The sequence below is a fragment of the Stenella coeruleoalba genome, assembly GCF_951394435.1.
Source record: "Stenella coeruleoalba genome assembly, chromosome: 2".
NCBI classification, from domain to species: Eukaryota; Metazoa; Chordata; class Mammalia; order Artiodactyla; family Delphinidae; genus Stenella; species Stenella coeruleoalba.
The window spans coordinates 76,559,174-76,577,582 of NC_137147.1; the positions used below are offsets into that span (position 1 = coordinate 76,559,174).

The 18,409-nt window shown below is 38.8% G+C and overlaps 1 protein-coding gene across 3 annotated transcripts in view; it reads left to right on the top strand.

The window, feature by feature from the left end:
• The window catches only part of AVEN (apoptosis and caspase activation inhibitor), a 203,522-nt gene that overhangs the window by 171,228 nt on the left and 13,885 nt on the right, over positions 1-18,409 (top strand). For all 3 annotated transcript variants that reach the window (XR_013825582.1, XM_079909602.1, XM_079909603.1), the window contains exon 3: positions 18,005-18,075. Coding sequence is in view for 2 of the 3 variants with exons in the window: in XM_079909602.1 (XP_079765728.1) it covers positions 18,005-18,075 (71 nt within the window). In the remaining variant the exon portion in view is untranslated. The remainder of the gene's footprint in view (positions 1-18,004; positions 18,076-18,409) is intronic.

Consider the following 18,409-nt stretch of genomic DNA (forward strand, 5'->3'; position numbering starts at 1 on the left):
TAACACCTATCCTTCTCAAACTCTTCCAAAATATAGCAGAGGGAGGAACACTCCCAAACTCCTTCTACGAGGCCACCATCACCTTGATACCAAAATCAGACAAGGATGTCACAAAGAAAGAAAACTACAGGCCAATATCACTGATGAACATAGATGCAAAAATCCTCAACAAAATACTAGCAAATAGAATCCAACAGCACATTAAAAGGATCATACACCATGATCAAGTGGGGTTTATTCCAGGAATGCAAGGATTCTTCAATATACGCAAATCTATCAATGTGATAAACCATATTAACAAACTGAAGGAGAAAAACCATATGATCATCTCAATAGATGCAGAGAAAGCTTTTGACAAAATTCAACACCCATTTATGATAAAAACCCTGCAGAAAGTAGGCATAGAGGGAACTTTCCTCAACATAATAAAGGCCATATATGACAAGCCCACAGCAAACATCATCCTCAATGGTGAAAAACTGAAAGCATTTCCACTAAGATCAGGAACAAGACAAGGTTGCCCACTCTCACCACTCTTATTCAACATAGTTTTGGAAGTTTTAGCCACAGCAATCAGAGAAGAAAAGGAAATAAAAGGAATCCAAATCGGAAAAGAAGAAGTAAAGCTGTCACTGTTTGCAGATGACATGATCCTATACATAGAGAACCCTAAAGATGCTACCAGAAAACTACTAGAGCTAATCAATGAATTTGGTAAAGTGGCAGGATACAAAATTAATGCACAGAAATCTCTGGCATTCCTATATACTAATGATGAAAAATCTGAAAGTGAAATCAAGAAAACACTCCCATTTACCATTGCAACAAAAAGAATAAAATATCTAGGAATAAACCTACCTAAGGAGACAAAAGATCTGTATGCAGAAAATTATAAGACACTGATGAAAGAAATTAAAGATGATACAAATAGATGGAGAGATATACCATGTTCTTGGATTGGAAGAATCAACATTGTGAAAATGACTCTACTACCGAAAGCAATCTATAGATTCAATGCAATCCCTATCAAACTACCACTGGCATTTTTCACAGAACTAGAACAAAAAATTTTGCAATTTGTATGGAAACACAAAAGACCCCGAATAGCCAAAGCAATCTTGAGAACGAAAGAAGGAACTGGAGGAATCAGGCTCCCAGACTTCAGACTATACTACAAAGCTACAGTTATCAAAACGGTATGGTACTGGCACAAAAACAGAAAGATAGATCAATGGAACAGGATAGAAAGCCCAGAGATAAACCCATGCACATATGGTCACCTTATCTTTGACAAAGGAGGCAGAAATGTACCGTGGAGAAAGGACAGCCTATTCAATAAGTGGTGCTGGGAAAACTGGACAGCTACATGTAAAAGTATGAAGTTAGATCACTCCCTAACACCATACACAAAAATAAGCTCAAAATGGATTAAAGACCTAAATGTAAGGCCAGAAACTATCAAACTCTTAGAGGAAAACATAGGCAGAACACTCTATGACATAAATCACAGCAAGATTCTTTCTGACCCACCTCCTAGAGTAATGGAAATAAAAACAAGAGTAAACAAATGGGACCTAATGAAACTTAAAAGCTTTTGCGCAGCAAAGGAAACCATAAAGAAGACCAAAAGACAACCCTCAGAATGGGAGAAAATATTTGCAAATGAAGCAACTGACAAAGGATTGATCTCCAAAATTTATAAGCAGCTCATGCAGCTTAATAACAAAAAAACAAACAACCCAATCCAAAAATGGGCAGAAGACCTAAATAGACATTTCTCCAAAGAAGATATACAGAGTGCCAACAAACACATGAAAGAATGCTCAACATCACTAATCATGAGAGAAATGCAAATCAAAACTACAATGAGATATCATCTCACACCAGTCAGAATGGCTATCATCAAAAAATCTAGAAACAATAAATGCTGGAGAGGGTGTGGAGAAAAGGGAACCCTCTTACACTGTTGGTGGGAATGTAAATTGATACAGCCACTGTGGAGAACAGTATGGAGGTTCCTTAAAAAGCTACAAATAGAACTACCATATGACCCAGCAATCCCACTACTGGGCATATACCCTGAGAAAACCATAATTCAAAAAGAGTCATGTACCAAAATGTTCATTGCAGCTCTATTTACAATAGCCCAGAGATGGAAACAACCTAAGTGTCCATCATCGGATGAATGGATAAAGAAGATGTGGCACATATATACAATGGAATATTACTCAGCCATAAAAAGAGACGAAATTGAGCTATTTGTAATGAGGTGGATAGACCTAGAGTCTGTCATACAGAGTGAAGTAAGTCAGAAAGAGAGAGACAAATACCGTATGCTAACACATATATATGGAATTTAAAAAAAAAATGTCATGAAAAACCTAGGGGTGAAACAGGAATAAAGACACAGACTTACTAGAGAATGGACTTGAGGCTATGGGGAGGGGGAAGTGTAAACGGTGACAAAGCGATAAAGAGGCATGGACATATATACACTACCAAACGTAAGGTAGATAGCTAGTGGGAAGCAGCCGCATAGCACAGGGAGATCAGCTCGGTGCTTTGTGACCGCCTGGAGGGGTGGGATAGGGAGGGTGGGAGGGAGGGAGACGCAAGCGGGAAGAGATATGGGAATATATGTATATATATAACTGATTCATTTTATTGTGAAGCTGAAACTAACATACCATTGTAAAGCAATTATACTCCAATAAAGATGTTAAAAAAAAAAAAAAAAAAAAAAAAAAAACTACAGTGAGGTATGACCTCACAGCAGTCAGAATGGCCATCATCAAAAAATCTAGAAACAATAAATGCTGGAGAGGGTGTGGAGAAAAGGGAAACCTCTTGCACTGTTGGTGGGAATGTAAATTGATACAGCACTGTGGAGAACAGTACGGAGTTTCCTTCAAAAACTAAAAATAGAACTACCATATGACCCAGCAATCCCACTACTGGTCACATACCCTGAGAAAACCATAATTCAAAAAGAGTCACGTACCACAGTGTTCACTGAAGCTCTATTTACAGTAGCCAGGACATGGAAGCAACCTAAGTGTCCATTGACAGATGAATAGATAAAGATGTGGCGCATATATACAATGGAGTAGTACTCAGCCATAAAAAGAAATTTTTTTTTTTTTTTTTTTGCGGTACGCGGGCCTCTCACTGTTGTGGCCTCTCCCGTTGCGGAGCACAGGCTCCGGACGCACAGGCTCAACGGCCATGGCTCACAGGCCCAGCTGCTCCGCGGTATGTGGGATCTTCCCGGACCGGGGCACGAACCCGTGTCCCCTGCATCGGCAGGCAGACTCTCAACCACTGCGCCACCAGGGAAGCCCCCCATAAAAAGAAATTTTAAAAAGAAACGAAATTGAGTTATTTGTAGTGTGGTGGATGGATCTAGAGACTGTCATAGAGAGTGAAATAAGTCAGAAAGAGTAAAACAAATACCTTATGCTAACACATATATATGGAATCTAAAAAAAAAAAAAAAAAGGTTCTGAAGAACCTAGGGGCAGGACAGGAATAAAAACACAGACATAGAGAATGGACTTGAGGGGACTTGAGGACACGGGGAGGGGGATGGGTAAGCTGGGACAAAGTGAGAGAGTGGCATGGACATATATACACTACCAAATGTAAAATAGCTAGCTAGTGGGAAGCAGCCGCATAGCACAGGGAGATCAGCTCTGTGCTTTGTGACCCCCTAGAGGGGTGGGATAGGGAGGGTGGGAGGGAGACGCAAGAGGGAGGGGATATGGGGTTATATGTATATAAGTAGGTGATTCACTTTATTATGCAGAAGCAACTAACACGCCATTGTAAAGCAATTATACTCCAGTAAAGATGTCAAAAAATACTCCCAGTGTTGCACCTCTCCTGCTCCCAAGAGAAACAAAACATTTTATGGGGATATTTAAATATTATTTGTGTAGTTGATAATATTATTCTTTAACTGCTGCTGTTTTACATATGATAATATTATTGTTGTATTATTCAAAAGAGACCTTATACGTTAGAGGCATATACCAAAGTTTTTAAAAAAGCTTGCTATTTGGTTAATACCTGGAAAGCCCCAGATGGGGATAAATTTGCAGATGTGAGTGCTTAAAGCAAATAGGCCTTTAACTGGCTGAATTCTCCCAGTGGCATCTCCTGGAAACACAGTAAACATGAAATGGGGCAAAGCTCGTTTAATTATGTCAAAAATAATTGCTAAAACTTGTCAAATGGAATTTGGTAAACAGATTCATTCCACTGGCACCTTGCCGAGCTAAAGTTTCTCATATAGTGGTGGTAAAAAGATTTATAAGATAATTCTTGCTTTAAAATAGCAAAAACACAAACCCAACATTGACTACGCTCGTCCTACTCTTAAAACATGAGAGATATACCAGTGATTTAGAGAGATTACTCTGGTGGTTCACTTGCAGAAATTCTACTTTAGGCTTTGAAGCCTTGAAAAGATGTTGCTACTTTTGACAGTACCCATGAAAAGCAAACTATTTATTATGATATATAATAAAATACAAATATGATCATCAAACTGAGAGCACTGTTGAGTTAGCAGCCAGACAACAGATGTTTCTTTGTAGATAATTCACTGATGTTCCTACCATTGAACAGTAAAAAGTTTTAAGTAAAGCTTTTGGAAATTCAGTCCCATTTTAAGTATGTCAAGGAATCTCAATACTAAGTGAATCCGTTCATGAATCCATCGGTAAAATCAATAAATTACAGTTCGACTTACCAAGTTACTGCCTTATAATGTTGACTTTTTGTATATCAGATTTTCTTAAAACTCAGCACTCTGTCTTTTAGGTGTGGAATGGAAACTTCAGATAAAAGCAAACCAAGTACACTCTAAGGCAGCTGTAAATAATGAGAATCAACATCGGTACTACTGACATTCTCAAACAGATCTACCCAGTACAAGGCAACTTGTGACTGTCCAATAAAGGCAGCACATGTAATTCACATAAGTAATGCGAGGACCCAAAAAGTGCCCATCAAACTGTGTTCGGTAAAACCAAATACTAAGGCTTCTGAATATGCCATTTGCATTTTTGCTTCATAGTACTGCACTTAAGCATTGAACACTCGTAAACTATCATTAAAATACGTACTGGCCATCTATGAGAAGAAAAAAACAGCCATGAAATGGATACCAGGGTGAAATGGCAGACCTGGTAAGGCTGGAAGTTAAATGTGGTCAGAACATAGGCCGAGGTTCATATTTAGGAGTTGGATCAGGAAAGGTGCTGATGAAAACAACTGTCTTAAATAGCAAAAGTCTGGGAGACAGGGTTCTGTAGCCAACACCAGACACGGGGGTTAGAATCTGTGGGCAGCTCTGAGTAGGCACAAAGAACCAGAATGCTGCACGGTACCTCCCTGCCAGTCTGGAACAGGCGGCAGGGATTTATCATGTTATTAGGTGAGGTGTAAACTCCCCCGTTTCATTCTCTCTCCCCCTACATTTCCTCTCCCTTCTGTCACCGCCAATGAGAAGGTCAGCTTTCCAGATCAGTGCCTCTGGATATTAATTAGAAAAGTGGCATGTTCTTAGGCACGGAGATTTTCCTGTGCCCAAACTTCGTAGAGGCCCCACCACATTTTCTCCTGAGCAACTTACTAGTTAGGGTAGCTTCCCAAAGTCCATAGCGTCACATTTGCATGTCTGCTTCTCAGGAATGGCTGGGGGAGATGGCGTATAACCATGGTAACGCTAATTAGAACAATCATTACCCTAGCAAAGAGAACTTTGTATCTTCCACCCTCTGTTTTTTTGTTTTGTTTCCAAGGTTACAGTCCTTTCCTTTATTGGAGTTCCAGATTTTAAAAACGGAAAGTAAAGCAATCAGTGGTTCAGATAAAAGAAAAACATCTTTACCTGAGTTACCCATCAGGCCTACTCTGACCTGCCCTAGCTCCTCCCAGAACAAGTTTCTGGGTATCTAAAAAAAACTGTTTACATATCGACTCATTAAAAGTCATCTCTACTATATGGGTCAACTAACTATGAGAACAGTTCTTCTCATACCTATTAAATATACACAGTCCACAGTTAGATCTCTTACTAGAAGAAAATTATCTGCAGAGTAGGTTCTTTGGGGCCCAGTAAGGTAGCCATCCTCTGTTTTGAAGGTGACAATTTGACAGACACTGCTGTTTTATTTTTTTACTATTTTGTGTTGTTTAATCTGTAAATGGTAAGGGTAATTGTCACTTGAGAATTAGTATGTGTTTGGGTACTCGTGTCAAATGTGTTTAACAGATAAGAACTCGACTAGTTGAGTTTCACTAACCTTGGTTATTATTGTGGAATATAGTGTTAAGCAGTGAAACTTGACCCCTGGTTGGAGAATGCTGAGTCACATAAAGAACATGACTCAGCCTCCTCTTCACTCTCTTCTTGCCTCTTCATCCTTCACTGTGCTCGAGTCATACTGGCCTGCCTTCTGCTCCTCCAATGGCCAAACTTCCTTCTGTCTTGAGGCCTCTGCTCATGAGTTTCCTCTGGGGAGATGATGCCTTACCAAACTCACTGCAGGCGTGCTCGAAAGCTAGAATTAAGAGTTTTAAAAAAGAAAAGCAAAGATCTGGGACATGAAGAAGTTAATCAAAATTAACTGTAGTAGGTTTCATGTTGCCTACATGAGTTGACCTCAAAAAAAGTATATTGACTAATGGTCTCCTGTCTTCAGTTTGGGTATTGCTCGTGCTTGCTGGAGCTGCCCAGTTGGAGATTTTATAAAGAATGTTGTGCTTGTGAGCAGTCAATTCTTACATGATTTTTAAAAGACTTTATGGAATCTTATGAATGAGAGTAGAAGCTAGAAGTAGGAGAGAGAAAAGGCCAGTCAGTAGCTAAAGGTATGGATATGAATTTGGATTTTATACTAAGAAGATGTGAATTAGTATCAGAAAGATAATTTCAATGAACTGAGCTAACATATAGTAAGAAAATAATGAGACAGATCAAAGATCATGGGTAAGACTTCTTAATCCTTTAATATATGAGTCTCTGGCATACATTTAGTCAGTAAACAACAAATTGAAAGCAACCTCATATTCCTGATAGAAAGGGCTTCAGTCATTTTCTCTCACAAACCCCACAGTATTCTCTGAGGACATGCTTTGAGCCGTCTGCTTCATCATGGGATTAGTGTTTGGGGATTTTAATTAACAACATTCACCTTCATGGAATACTTTTAACTGCAAGAAGAAATCTTGGGCAGATTAAGGTAGAAAATACCATGTTTGAGAGATGTAAGTGGTAATAGGGATAAATTGACTTTCAAAAAAGTACTCAGTATAGGAAAGAAAATGAAATTGTAAGGAGGAATGGATGGTGGGCCAGGAAATTCAGGGAAAGTTTGGCTCCACTATGGGACCCAAGTTACTGAGAGTTCTGCAGTGACCTTTGGAGAGTGTCGTTGTCCTGGTGGGACTGTGCTTTTTCTGTCCTGCACTGAAGTGTGTGCGAGTGTGTGTTTGAATCTGCATGGCATCCTCCTGATACAGACCGTTTTCCAGACAATGACAGTTTGGCATTGATCTGATTTTTCTCTCTCACTTACTCCCTCTGGAAGTGAATCGTGTGCCCTTGCAAGATCGCTGATGGGATTAAAGGGGAATCTACTCCTTAAGGCATTAGACCTGGAACCTTAGAGTATATGTATGATGGTTCCATCAGCTGCAATAACCAACAAAGTCAACATTTTGGGTGTCAGATAGGTTATAAATAAAAGAAACAAGCTGTTAGGTGGGCTAAATATTTTTTGAGGAAATAGACACCATGAGTGTTGAGGATTCATCTTTATATTATTTATTCAGCCTCGTCTAAAAATTTGCTGTCATCTTGGAGTTCTGTGCCAGGGTTTGATGTTGGCCTTGTTTCTGAAAACCATTGATATGAGAAATGTTACTAGATTGTCTACTGTAGTACAGGGTTCACACAGAATATCTGCCAACTGTTTTGGGGAAAACAAGTTAGATTCTAAATTCCAGAATGTCAGCATCATCCTTCACTCATAAAGCCTAGAACCATTCTATGGTACCTGAGTATATTTGGCTTTTCCTTCAACATAATCCGTGCAGATGGGGAAGCACTTTTTAGGGGTATTGGGAAGATAGGCACATCCTGTTATGCTCAATGTGGATATTTGATGCTCAGGGGCCTTTGGGGCCGCACACCTGGTGAGAAAGCTCATTATAGGTCACTGTTGAGCAGGAGAGAATTTTCTTACCTCTCATGTTCTTTTGGCTCAACCTAACTTTTTAAATTCATCATGACTTGTATGATCTTCCTCACAAAGACCAAAATGTTAGCTGTTGCTTTGTTTTAGGGTAAATATTGAAATGCTTGACATCTGCATCTAGAAAGACTCATCCGTAGAAGCTAGAAAGTGGGGGGTAGTAAGGACTTTTTATATCACGTAGGCTGAACTGTAGATCGCCTCTGGATTGATCTGTGTCAGCCTGTGGACTTAGGATCTACCTGGACCTTCCAAATATGCCATGTCCCATAGATGAGCTAGAGAAATTCAGAGAGAAGAAAGGGTATGTTTCATTTTCTGTAGCAGCCATGGTGTTGACCATTGAGACATAGTGTCTTTCTATGAAGATTGTGAACCTGTCAACCTATAAAGTTGTGATTTCCCATAGACATGGTGTCCTGGTTAAGGGCATATTCTAAGGGCTGTGGAGAATTTAAAGGAAGGTGATCATGATAAAGAAGAGCCAGGAAAATGGAGCTTAAAATGAAGTACTCATCCAGAAATAGTGCTACATTCCTCTTGCTTTCTAGAGCTGGTTTCCGAAAGGACGTACCACAACAGTCTGGGCCAGTTTTATAAGGAAAAGATCTAAATACCTAGGACAGATGTCAGTTATGGGAACTGCCACTCCCAAATCATCGGAACTGGGTATTTTTAGACTTGGGCACATTTTCCATCTTTCACACTCACTCTTTGTATACATCTGATCTGTATTGTTGAAACCAAAAGTCTTTGCAGGTTTCTTTGCCCAGATAAAGATTGTTCCTTGTCATCCCACCTGAACTTCCACCGAAGAGCTCTTTTATTTGGCTGGAAGCTCTTTTTTGTTGATGTGGCTGAAGGAGTAAGCCTAAAATTCAAAGCTGTCTTATTTATGACTAAAGTGTAAGTTTTTTGATAGTATGTTGGTATTGTGGAATTCTAGCAAGTTTAGTGTCCACTTTGTCACTGATCCTGAGACTTGTGTTAGACTGGTTTTGAGAAATTAGGCAGAGTGAGAATCCTGGGTATCGTCCACACAGAGACAGTTGGTGTATCACCTTTATTTCTCTGACGCTATCCCTATTAGAATACTTAGAGGGCTATCAAAACACTCTTATTTTTTAAAAGTACTTATTTAAAGGAATCCCTGAAATGAGTCCTTTCCTAAAATGAGGAATTCTTTGTTTTTGGATTTTCAAATCTTCAGACATTGTCAGCATGTCAAATAGTAGTATATCAGATGTCATAAAATATTTATTGAGTATCTGTATTGTCCTAGGGAACTCAGATGGCTGAGCAGCCTAGTGGAAATAGTGGAAAGAGCTTTGTTAGTTATAGGTATAATAAGGAATGTTAGGAGCCAAGAGGTCTTGGTGTCCAGCCATTAACTGGCTGGTCAGGCCATTGAGCCTGTCCTGACCTAAGGCTGTTTACTGTTCTATAAAGTGAGGGTTAGAATGAATGACATCTGGTGTTCCAGCTTTGAGATCTATGGGTGTTTTGTCTTCAAGGCATTCTGAGATGGTCTTTGCCCTTAAGAAGTTTCAGCTTTGTTTCTAGAGGTCCTTACTTCTGTTTGGCTCAGTTCCAAAAATAACATGTGTTTGTTGTTTACAAAGGAAAATTCAACTGGAAAATGTATTGTGCAGAAAGGAAGTCTCCTTCAATCCCGCCCTCTGAAAGAGAATCATTCTTAAAATAGCTATCTAATGATCTCCACTTATTTCTATGCATATATTAATATTTTTGTGATATATACACACATATATGTGTGTATATAGTATGTGCATAGGTGTGTGTGTATATATGTGTGTATATATATATCTTATTCATACTGTATTAAAACTTGATTTTTTTCATGTAACAGTTGAGATAATGGGCATCTTTCCATTTGTCAGTACATATAAAACTACATTTTTTTAAAATTTAGGTATAGTTGATATGTAACATTATTTTCATGTGTACAGTATCATGATTCAGCATTTGTATATATTGCAAAATGATCACCACGATAAGTCTAGTTAACATCCATCACCATACATAGTTACAATTTTATTTTTCTTGTGATGAGAACTTTTTTATTTAATAAAGCACACATCTTTTTTAAAAAAATTTATTTGTTTTTATTTTTGGCTATGTTGGGTCTTCGTTGCTGTGCATGGGCTTTCTCCAGTTGGGGTGAGCGGGGGCTACTCTTCCTTGCACTACAGGGCTCTCTTCGTTGCGCTACAGGGCTACTCTTCGTTGCGCTACGTGGGCTTCTCATTGCGGTGGCTTCTCGTTGCGGAGCACGGGCTCTAGGCGTGCGGGCTTCAGTAGTTGTGGCGCGTGGGCTCAGTAGTTGTGGAGTGCAGGCTCAGTAGTTGTGGCGCACAGGCTTAGTTGCTCCACGGCATGTGGGATCTTCCTGGACGTGGGATCTTCCCGGACCAGGGATCAAACCCGTGTCCCCTGCATTGGCAGGTGGATTCTTAACCACTGTGCCACCAGGGTAGCCCAAGAACTTTTAAGATCTACTCTCTTAGCAAGTTTCAGTTATGCAGTACAATATTATTAACTATAGTCACCATACTGTACATTACATTAACTATTGTATTTTTAAAATAACCTCATAGAATGTTAGTAATTCACTATTGGAGGCAGATTAAATATACATTTTGGCCAGAATGTCAAGTGTTGAATCATATTCAGCTGAAGCTAAAGCTAAATATCTCTGTCATAGAATGGATGTGCTGGAATACATGGAAAAAAATCTGAAATTTCAGCAAAACTATTGAAATATTATTATAAAAGTTATTAGCGGCCAGATTTACTTTTGACAATCTACAGGCATTCTCATTTCTCACCACTGTCTGCTGTTACATTGTTCCTGCAGTCACGGTACCATCCTACACATTCGTGATACTAAATAGCTGGTAGCTTGGCTGAGGTGGGTAGAGGAGCACAATACTCTTTGGCTGGTTCTGCCAGGATAGTCGAGGGTAATGGTGCCCCTCGCGATTAAATTTGTCCTCTCTAAGAGTAACTAGTTAAAGACTGGGTAATAGGCTAGGTGAAGACTTATCTCCTCGTTAACTGCTAGACTTGGAGATTTGTTTGATGATCATGGGTTTCATTGAAGGAATCCCCCAAATTGAAGCACTGTGCACTGCTTTTTTCCCATATTCTTTCCCATTATGGTGTATTACAAGGTGTTGAATATAGTTCCCTGCGCTATGCAATAGGACCTTGTTGTTTATTTTATATATAATAGTTTGTATCTGCTAATCCCAAACTCCTAATTTATCCTCCCCCAGCCTTTCCTCTTTGGTAACCACAAGTCTGTTCGCTATGTCTGAGTCTGTTTCTGTTTTGTAAATAAGTTTATTTGTATCAATTTTTTAAGAGTCCACATATAAGTGATATCATATGGTATTTGTCTTTCTCTGTCTGACTTAATTCACTTAGTATGATCATCTCTAGGTCCATCCATGTTGCTGCAAATGGCATTATTTCATTCTTTTTTATGGCTGAGTAATATTCCATTGTATATATATATGTGTGTGTGTGTGTGTGTGCGCACACACACACACACACACACCACATCTTCTTTATCCATTTATCTGTCAATGGACATTTAGGTTGCTTCCATGTCTTGGCTATTGTACATAGTGCTGCTGTGAACATTGAGGTGTATGTATCTTTTTGAATTAGAGTTTTTTCCAGATGTATGCCGAGGAGTGGGACTACTGGATCATATGGCAATTCTACTTTTAGTTTTGTAAGGAACCTCCATACTGTTCTCCATAGTGGCTGTACCGAGTTACATTCCCACCAACAGTGTAGGAGGGTTCCCTTTTCTCCACACCCTCTCCAGCATTTATTATTTGTAGACTTTTAAATCATGGCCAGTCTGACTGGTGTCAGGTGATATCTCATTGTAGTTTTGACTTGCATTTCTCTAATAATTAGCGATGTTGAACATCTCTTCATGTGCACTGCTCGAAACATTCTTTCTGATTATTTTCAGAAGCATACTTAAGATCACATATATCTAATCTTCTAATATTTTTGCTGCTTTATACAATTAGTTGATTGAAAAAAATCCATCATTAATTTTGGCTCCAGAAATGTGGCAGTAGAGCAATGTTGTTGACTTTCAAGATATACAGAATTGTTTCAGTATCGCCTGTATGTCAGCTTTCATTGCGTGTACACCAACTTCAGCTTTGTTGGAATAGAATGACATGGGACTTTTTATTATGTAGGAAAAATGTGAACTCTCCAGGTACATCAGTTTTGTTCAAATCCTCCCCCCTCTTTTTTAAGCAGATTCTAATGAATAAATTACTTCTTAATAAATAATCATTGGATTTAGCAGGCCTGCTATTTTTGTATTCTTATCTGCAAAGTAGAATATTATGGGATTTTGTTGCTGTTATTCAAGCAGCCTATGTAATAGGTACTAGCTCTTCTCCTTCTTGTTTGAGGATATGGTATAAGTACACAGCAAGGCAGTCCCACAGCCTCTTATACATCATGAAATTAGTCTTTGGCTGAAGGAGGAGGAGGAAAGTGTTATACTCCTTTTATGCTTTCTGGTTCTGTTCATTACACTGTGCTGTAATTACTTGCTGAACACACAGCTGGTGAGTGTGACCAAAACTTTGAATGCTTATGACTTGCAAGACACATTTCACCATGTTTGTTCCATTGTCAACAATAGTTGGCTTTCCCCGTTCTTCACTGGGTTCCATTCTATACTTCTTCATTCTGATTCATTCTGTTAGTGTGAGAGACAGGAACTCTCTCAGCCAGAGAATAAAGCAGGAGCAGAATTGAATGCATTGTGAATGCACCGCACTGTCTTATTTAATGGAAGTCTCCAATTGTTCCCGCACGTCCAAATGTCTGATGTACAAGATACAGGAGTAGCATGTTTACTAATACCACCATTTTTCTGTACATGTCTCAGTATAAGAGGAGAATTTTGGTAACATGTTTTCCAGAAGTACTCTTGATTCTAGGAGTCATAATTTTGACAAGTCTGGACACACTTTCATCTTCAATGAGCGGATTAGAGAGGTTGGCTTTCTTTAATAGTCATTTAACCAGCTTATTTTTCAAAATTAGCCTCTGTGTACTTTATTAAGATTTTTAAATTGTGTTGTTTTGGAGTTTGACTACTATAAACAAAATGTGCTTAAAGTACCTTATTTTTCTCAAAGATTTTCTTCTTTTCTTTGAATTTTTTATGTGAATACTTTATTTTGTATCAATCAAGAATGACTTCATGGTCAGAAAGAGAAAGACAGTTACCATATGATATCACTTATGTGGAATCTAAAATATGATACAGATGAATTCATTTATAAAACAGAAACATTCACAGACATAGAAAACAAACTTATGGGGACTTCCCTGGTGGCGCAGTGGATAAGAATCTGCCTGCCAATGCAGGGGACACGGGTTTGATCCCTGGTCTGGGAAGATCCCACATGCTGCAGATCAACTAAGCCTGTGCGCCACAAATACTGAGCCTGTGCTCTAGAGCCCGCGAGCCACAACTACTGAGCCCATGTGCTGCAGCTACTGAAGCCCGCGTGCCTAGAGCCCGTGCTCTGCAACAAGAAAAGCCACCGCAATGAGAAGCCTGTGCACCACAACAAAGAGTAGCCCCCGCTGGCTGCAACTAGAGAAGGCGCGTGCACAGAAACGAAGACCCAGCACAGCCAAAAATAAATAAATTTATAAAAACCAACAAACAAAAAGAAAACAAACTTATGGTCACCAAAGGGCAAGGGGGTGGGGGAGGGATAAATTAGGAGTTTGGGATTAGCAGATACAAACAATGATATATACAAAATAGATAAACAACAAGGTCCTGCTGTATAGCACAGGGAACTATATTCAATATCCTGTAATAAACCATAATGGAAAAGGAAAAAAAAATGACTTCATGAATGTCATTGTGATTTTATAGTTTTTCCTATTTTTGAAAATTTTACATTGCAAATCATAAGATCTGGGTCTGATAACTGGATTTTTTTCTATTGTCTCTTTTTTAAAAAATTATTTTTACATTGGACTATAGTTGATTTACAATGTTGTGTTATTTTCAGATGTACAGCAAGGTGATTCACTTATACATACATATATATATATATATATATATATATATATATATATATATATATATATATATATATATATCCTTTTTCAAATTCTTTTCCCATTTAGGTTATTACAGAATATTGAGCAGAGTTCCCTGTGCTATATAGTAGGTCCTTGTTAGTTATCTATTTTTAATATAGTAGTGTTTATATGTCAATCCCAAACTCCCAGTTTATCCCTCCCCCCAACCCTCGACCCTTTGGTAACCATAAGTTTGTTTTCTAAGTCTGTGAGTCTGTTTCTGTTTTGTAAATAAGTTCATTTGTATCATTTTTTTTTTAGATTCTGCATATAAGCAATATCATATAATATTTGTCTTTCTCTGTCTGACTTCACTTAGTATGATAATCTCTAGGTCCATCCATGTTGCTGCAAATGGCATATTTCGTTCTTTTTAATGGCTGAGTAATATTCCATTGTATATATGTACTACATCTTCTTTATCCATTCATCTGTCACTGGACCTTAGGGCCTCCATGTCTTGGCTGTTGTAAACAGCACTGCAGTGAACATTGGGGTGCATGTATCTTTTTGAATTATGGTTTTCTCTGGATATATGCCCAGGAGTGGGATTGCTGGATCATATGGCAACTCTATTTTTAGTTTTTTTTTTAATTAATTTTTATTGGAGTATAGTTGCTTTACAATGTTATGTTAATTTCTACTGTAAGGAAAAGTGAATCAGCTATACATATACGTATATCCCCTCTTTTTTGGATTTCCTTCCCATTTAGATCACCACAGAGCATCGAGTAGGGTTCCCTGAGCTATACGGTAGATTCTCATTAGTTATCTGTTTTATACACAGTATCAATAGTGTATATACGTCAATCCCAATCTCCCAGTTCATCCCACCCCCACTCTTGATATCCATGTTTGTTCTCTAAGTCTGTGTCTCTGTTTCTGCTTTGCAAATAAGATCATTTATACCATTTTTCTAGATTCCACATACATGCGTTAATATACGATATTTATTCTTCTTTCTGATTTCGCTCTGTATGACCGTCTCTAGGCACATCCACCTCTCTACAAATGACCCAGTTTTGTTCCTTTTTATGGCTAATATTCCATTGTATATATGTGCCACATCTTCTCTGTCCATTCCTCTGTTGATGGACATTTAGGTTACTTCCATGTCCTGGCTATTGTAAATAGTGCTGCAATGAACATTGGGGCACCATGTGTCTTTTTTCCTTTTTTTTTTTTTGTGGTACGCGGGCCTCTCACTGTTGTGGCCTCTCCCGTTGCGGAGCACATGCTCCGGACGCGCAGGCTTAGCGGCCATGGCTCACGGGCCCAGCCGCTCCACGGCATGTGGGATCTTCCCCGACCGGGGCATGAACCCGTGACCCCTGCATCGGCAGGCAGACTCCCAACCACTGCGCCACCAGGGAAGCCCGCCATGTGTCCTTTTGAGTTATGGTTTTCTCTGGGTATATGCCCAAGTAGTGGGATTGCTGGGTTATATGGTAATTCTATTCTTAGATTTTTAAGGAACCTCCATACTGTTCTCTGTAGTGGCTGCACCAAGTTACGTTCCCACCAACAGGGTGGGAGGGTTCCCTTTTCTCCACACCCTCTCCAGCATTTATTGTTTATAGACATTTTGATGATGCCCATTCTGACTGGTGTGAGGTGATATCTCATTGTAGTTTTGATGTGCATTTCTTTAATAATTAGCAATGTTGAGTGTCTTTTCATGTGCTTTTTGGCCATCTGTATGTCTTCTTTGGAGAAATGTCTATTTAGGTCTTCTGTCCATTTTTTGATTGGGTTTTGTTTGTTTTCCCCTCTCTCTTAGTTTCCTGTCATCTTGGTCTCATCTCCTGATACACCTGAATTTCGGATACTGTGTATAAAATATAGTAGAGATAATTCTAGGTTATTGATAATGTCATTTTCCTCCAAAAAGGATTAACTTTTGCTTCTTTTAGTCAGAATCAGAGATTGAGCTGATTCACTGCTTTGCCTCAGACTTTGTAAAGCTGTCCTATTCCTCCTTGATCCTTACTTCCTTTCTTATTCTCACCCCTTTGCCTGTTTTCCTACTAGGTGGTTTTGTTCTGGTTGATTTGCAAAAGCTCTCTTTGTATGTAAGAGACAGGCTCTTTGCCTATATGTGCTACAAATGTTTATCACCAGCAAATATGGTTTATCTAACTGCTACCTTTTAGGATTTTTTTAAAGGTTTTTTGTAGCCTTTCTATTGTCCTTTTAAAATGTTACTATTGCACAAATATTTATAAACTACCCACATATAATCACAATGCACTTATACATCCACATGCACAGACAAGACATTATTAATTATATCACTCAGGTTCTTTATATCATAATTTTTGAGGGATCAAGGTTGATTTGCCAATGACTAATGGTAGTGATTTTACCCTTTCTCATGATAAAGAGTGATGTTCTTGGTCTTTTTTACCTAGAATTTGATCTTGTCAAGTGTTAAAATGTTATGATCCATGTGTTTTGGAAATGCTGGGGGCATGGTGTAGATTCTGATTTTGTCTTTGTCTCTTTAATTCAGGATTCTTCAGTTCTTTTCCCCCTCTTTTAGGTTAGAAGTAAAGAATGGATTCTATGGTTAAATAACCTGAGAGATCTCATAGGTGGAGAAAGTGGGCCTGTACCTGAGTCTTAAAGTATAAATAGGATATGAATGGGTAGAAGTGTGTGGGCCTTCCAGACAAGGGAGAAGGATTAAAAAAGAAATGAGGATAGGGTAGAAAATGAAGTATGTTCAGAATGTGAAAAGAGGCTCTCGGGAGCAGGAAGTCAAGAAATAGGAAGCAAATGTGGGTTAATGAGGTAGGATCACATTCTGGAGGATCCTGAAAGCCAGGTGGAAAAGTAATTCTTTATAAATTGGCTATTCTTAATGCAAATAACCAGATAAGTACATATTTACAAAATAAGCTTTGTGTCAAAGCTCGCTGTACGGAATCATCTGTCAAGCTTGTTTATCTTGATTCATTTTCCTTTATTCCAAGAGCTCAGAGCAGTGCACCATGATTCACATTAACTAATCTAATGCACATTCTTTGAGTTTTATTTTGTATCTGACATTCTAACCAGGTGATTTTTAGAGTGATGGTTCAGATTGGTAACCTTGCCTCAAAGAGATATTTTAAGTCTGTCATATTGTGGATCAGTTGAGAACTGCTTTCCTTCAGTTCTGTTTCTCTCCTTCCTTTTCTGCTTTTGCCCACCCCCAAATCATAAATGTTAGTTTCCTTGCATATATTAAGCAGATGAGATGAAAATATGCTAAATATGGGGAGATGGCCACGTCTGCAGGCCTGGACTGTTCAGTTGTCTCTCAAGAAGCATGTAGGATGGTGGCTTATTGAGAGTTGAATGAAGCAATGAATACAGTTGCCAATAGTATTTTCAAGTACCCACTCTGCACAGATGATGTGGAAAGATGCGGAAGCCAGGACCTTCTATTGAATATCATCACTGAGTTTGGGATGGTCAGCTCTTCAGAAACAGCACTTTTACTCCCAAGGGGAAATTGAGAGAACTGAGTGTTTTCCTTTTAGCTTTGACATAAAATTGTATGTTTTTTCTATTCCCAGGGGACTCCTTCTCACAGTTCCGGTTTGCCGAGGAGAAAGAGTGGGATAGTGAAGCTTCCTGCCCCAAACAGGTAAGGTGAAGCTCTGTCTGGAATGTGGACTGGCTCTTCTCAAGGCTGGAGACCAGCACCTTTCACATTGTTGTTGTGATAGAGACTTCACATAGAGAAGAGTCTAGTCATTCATGTACAGTTCAGCGTCAGTTACCTAAATTGCTCAGAAGGTTTTCAGGGAGCTTAAATTATACAGGCTTTTGGAGCTGGAGTTGACCTTTATACCTGGCCGTCTATGTGAACTACTTATATAGCTCATATATGACTATAGTTCATATAGACTGGGTTGTAGGGCTGAAAGTTTATAGTCACGATTTTGAGTGGATTACTTTGCCATTTGGCCTTCCTTCTT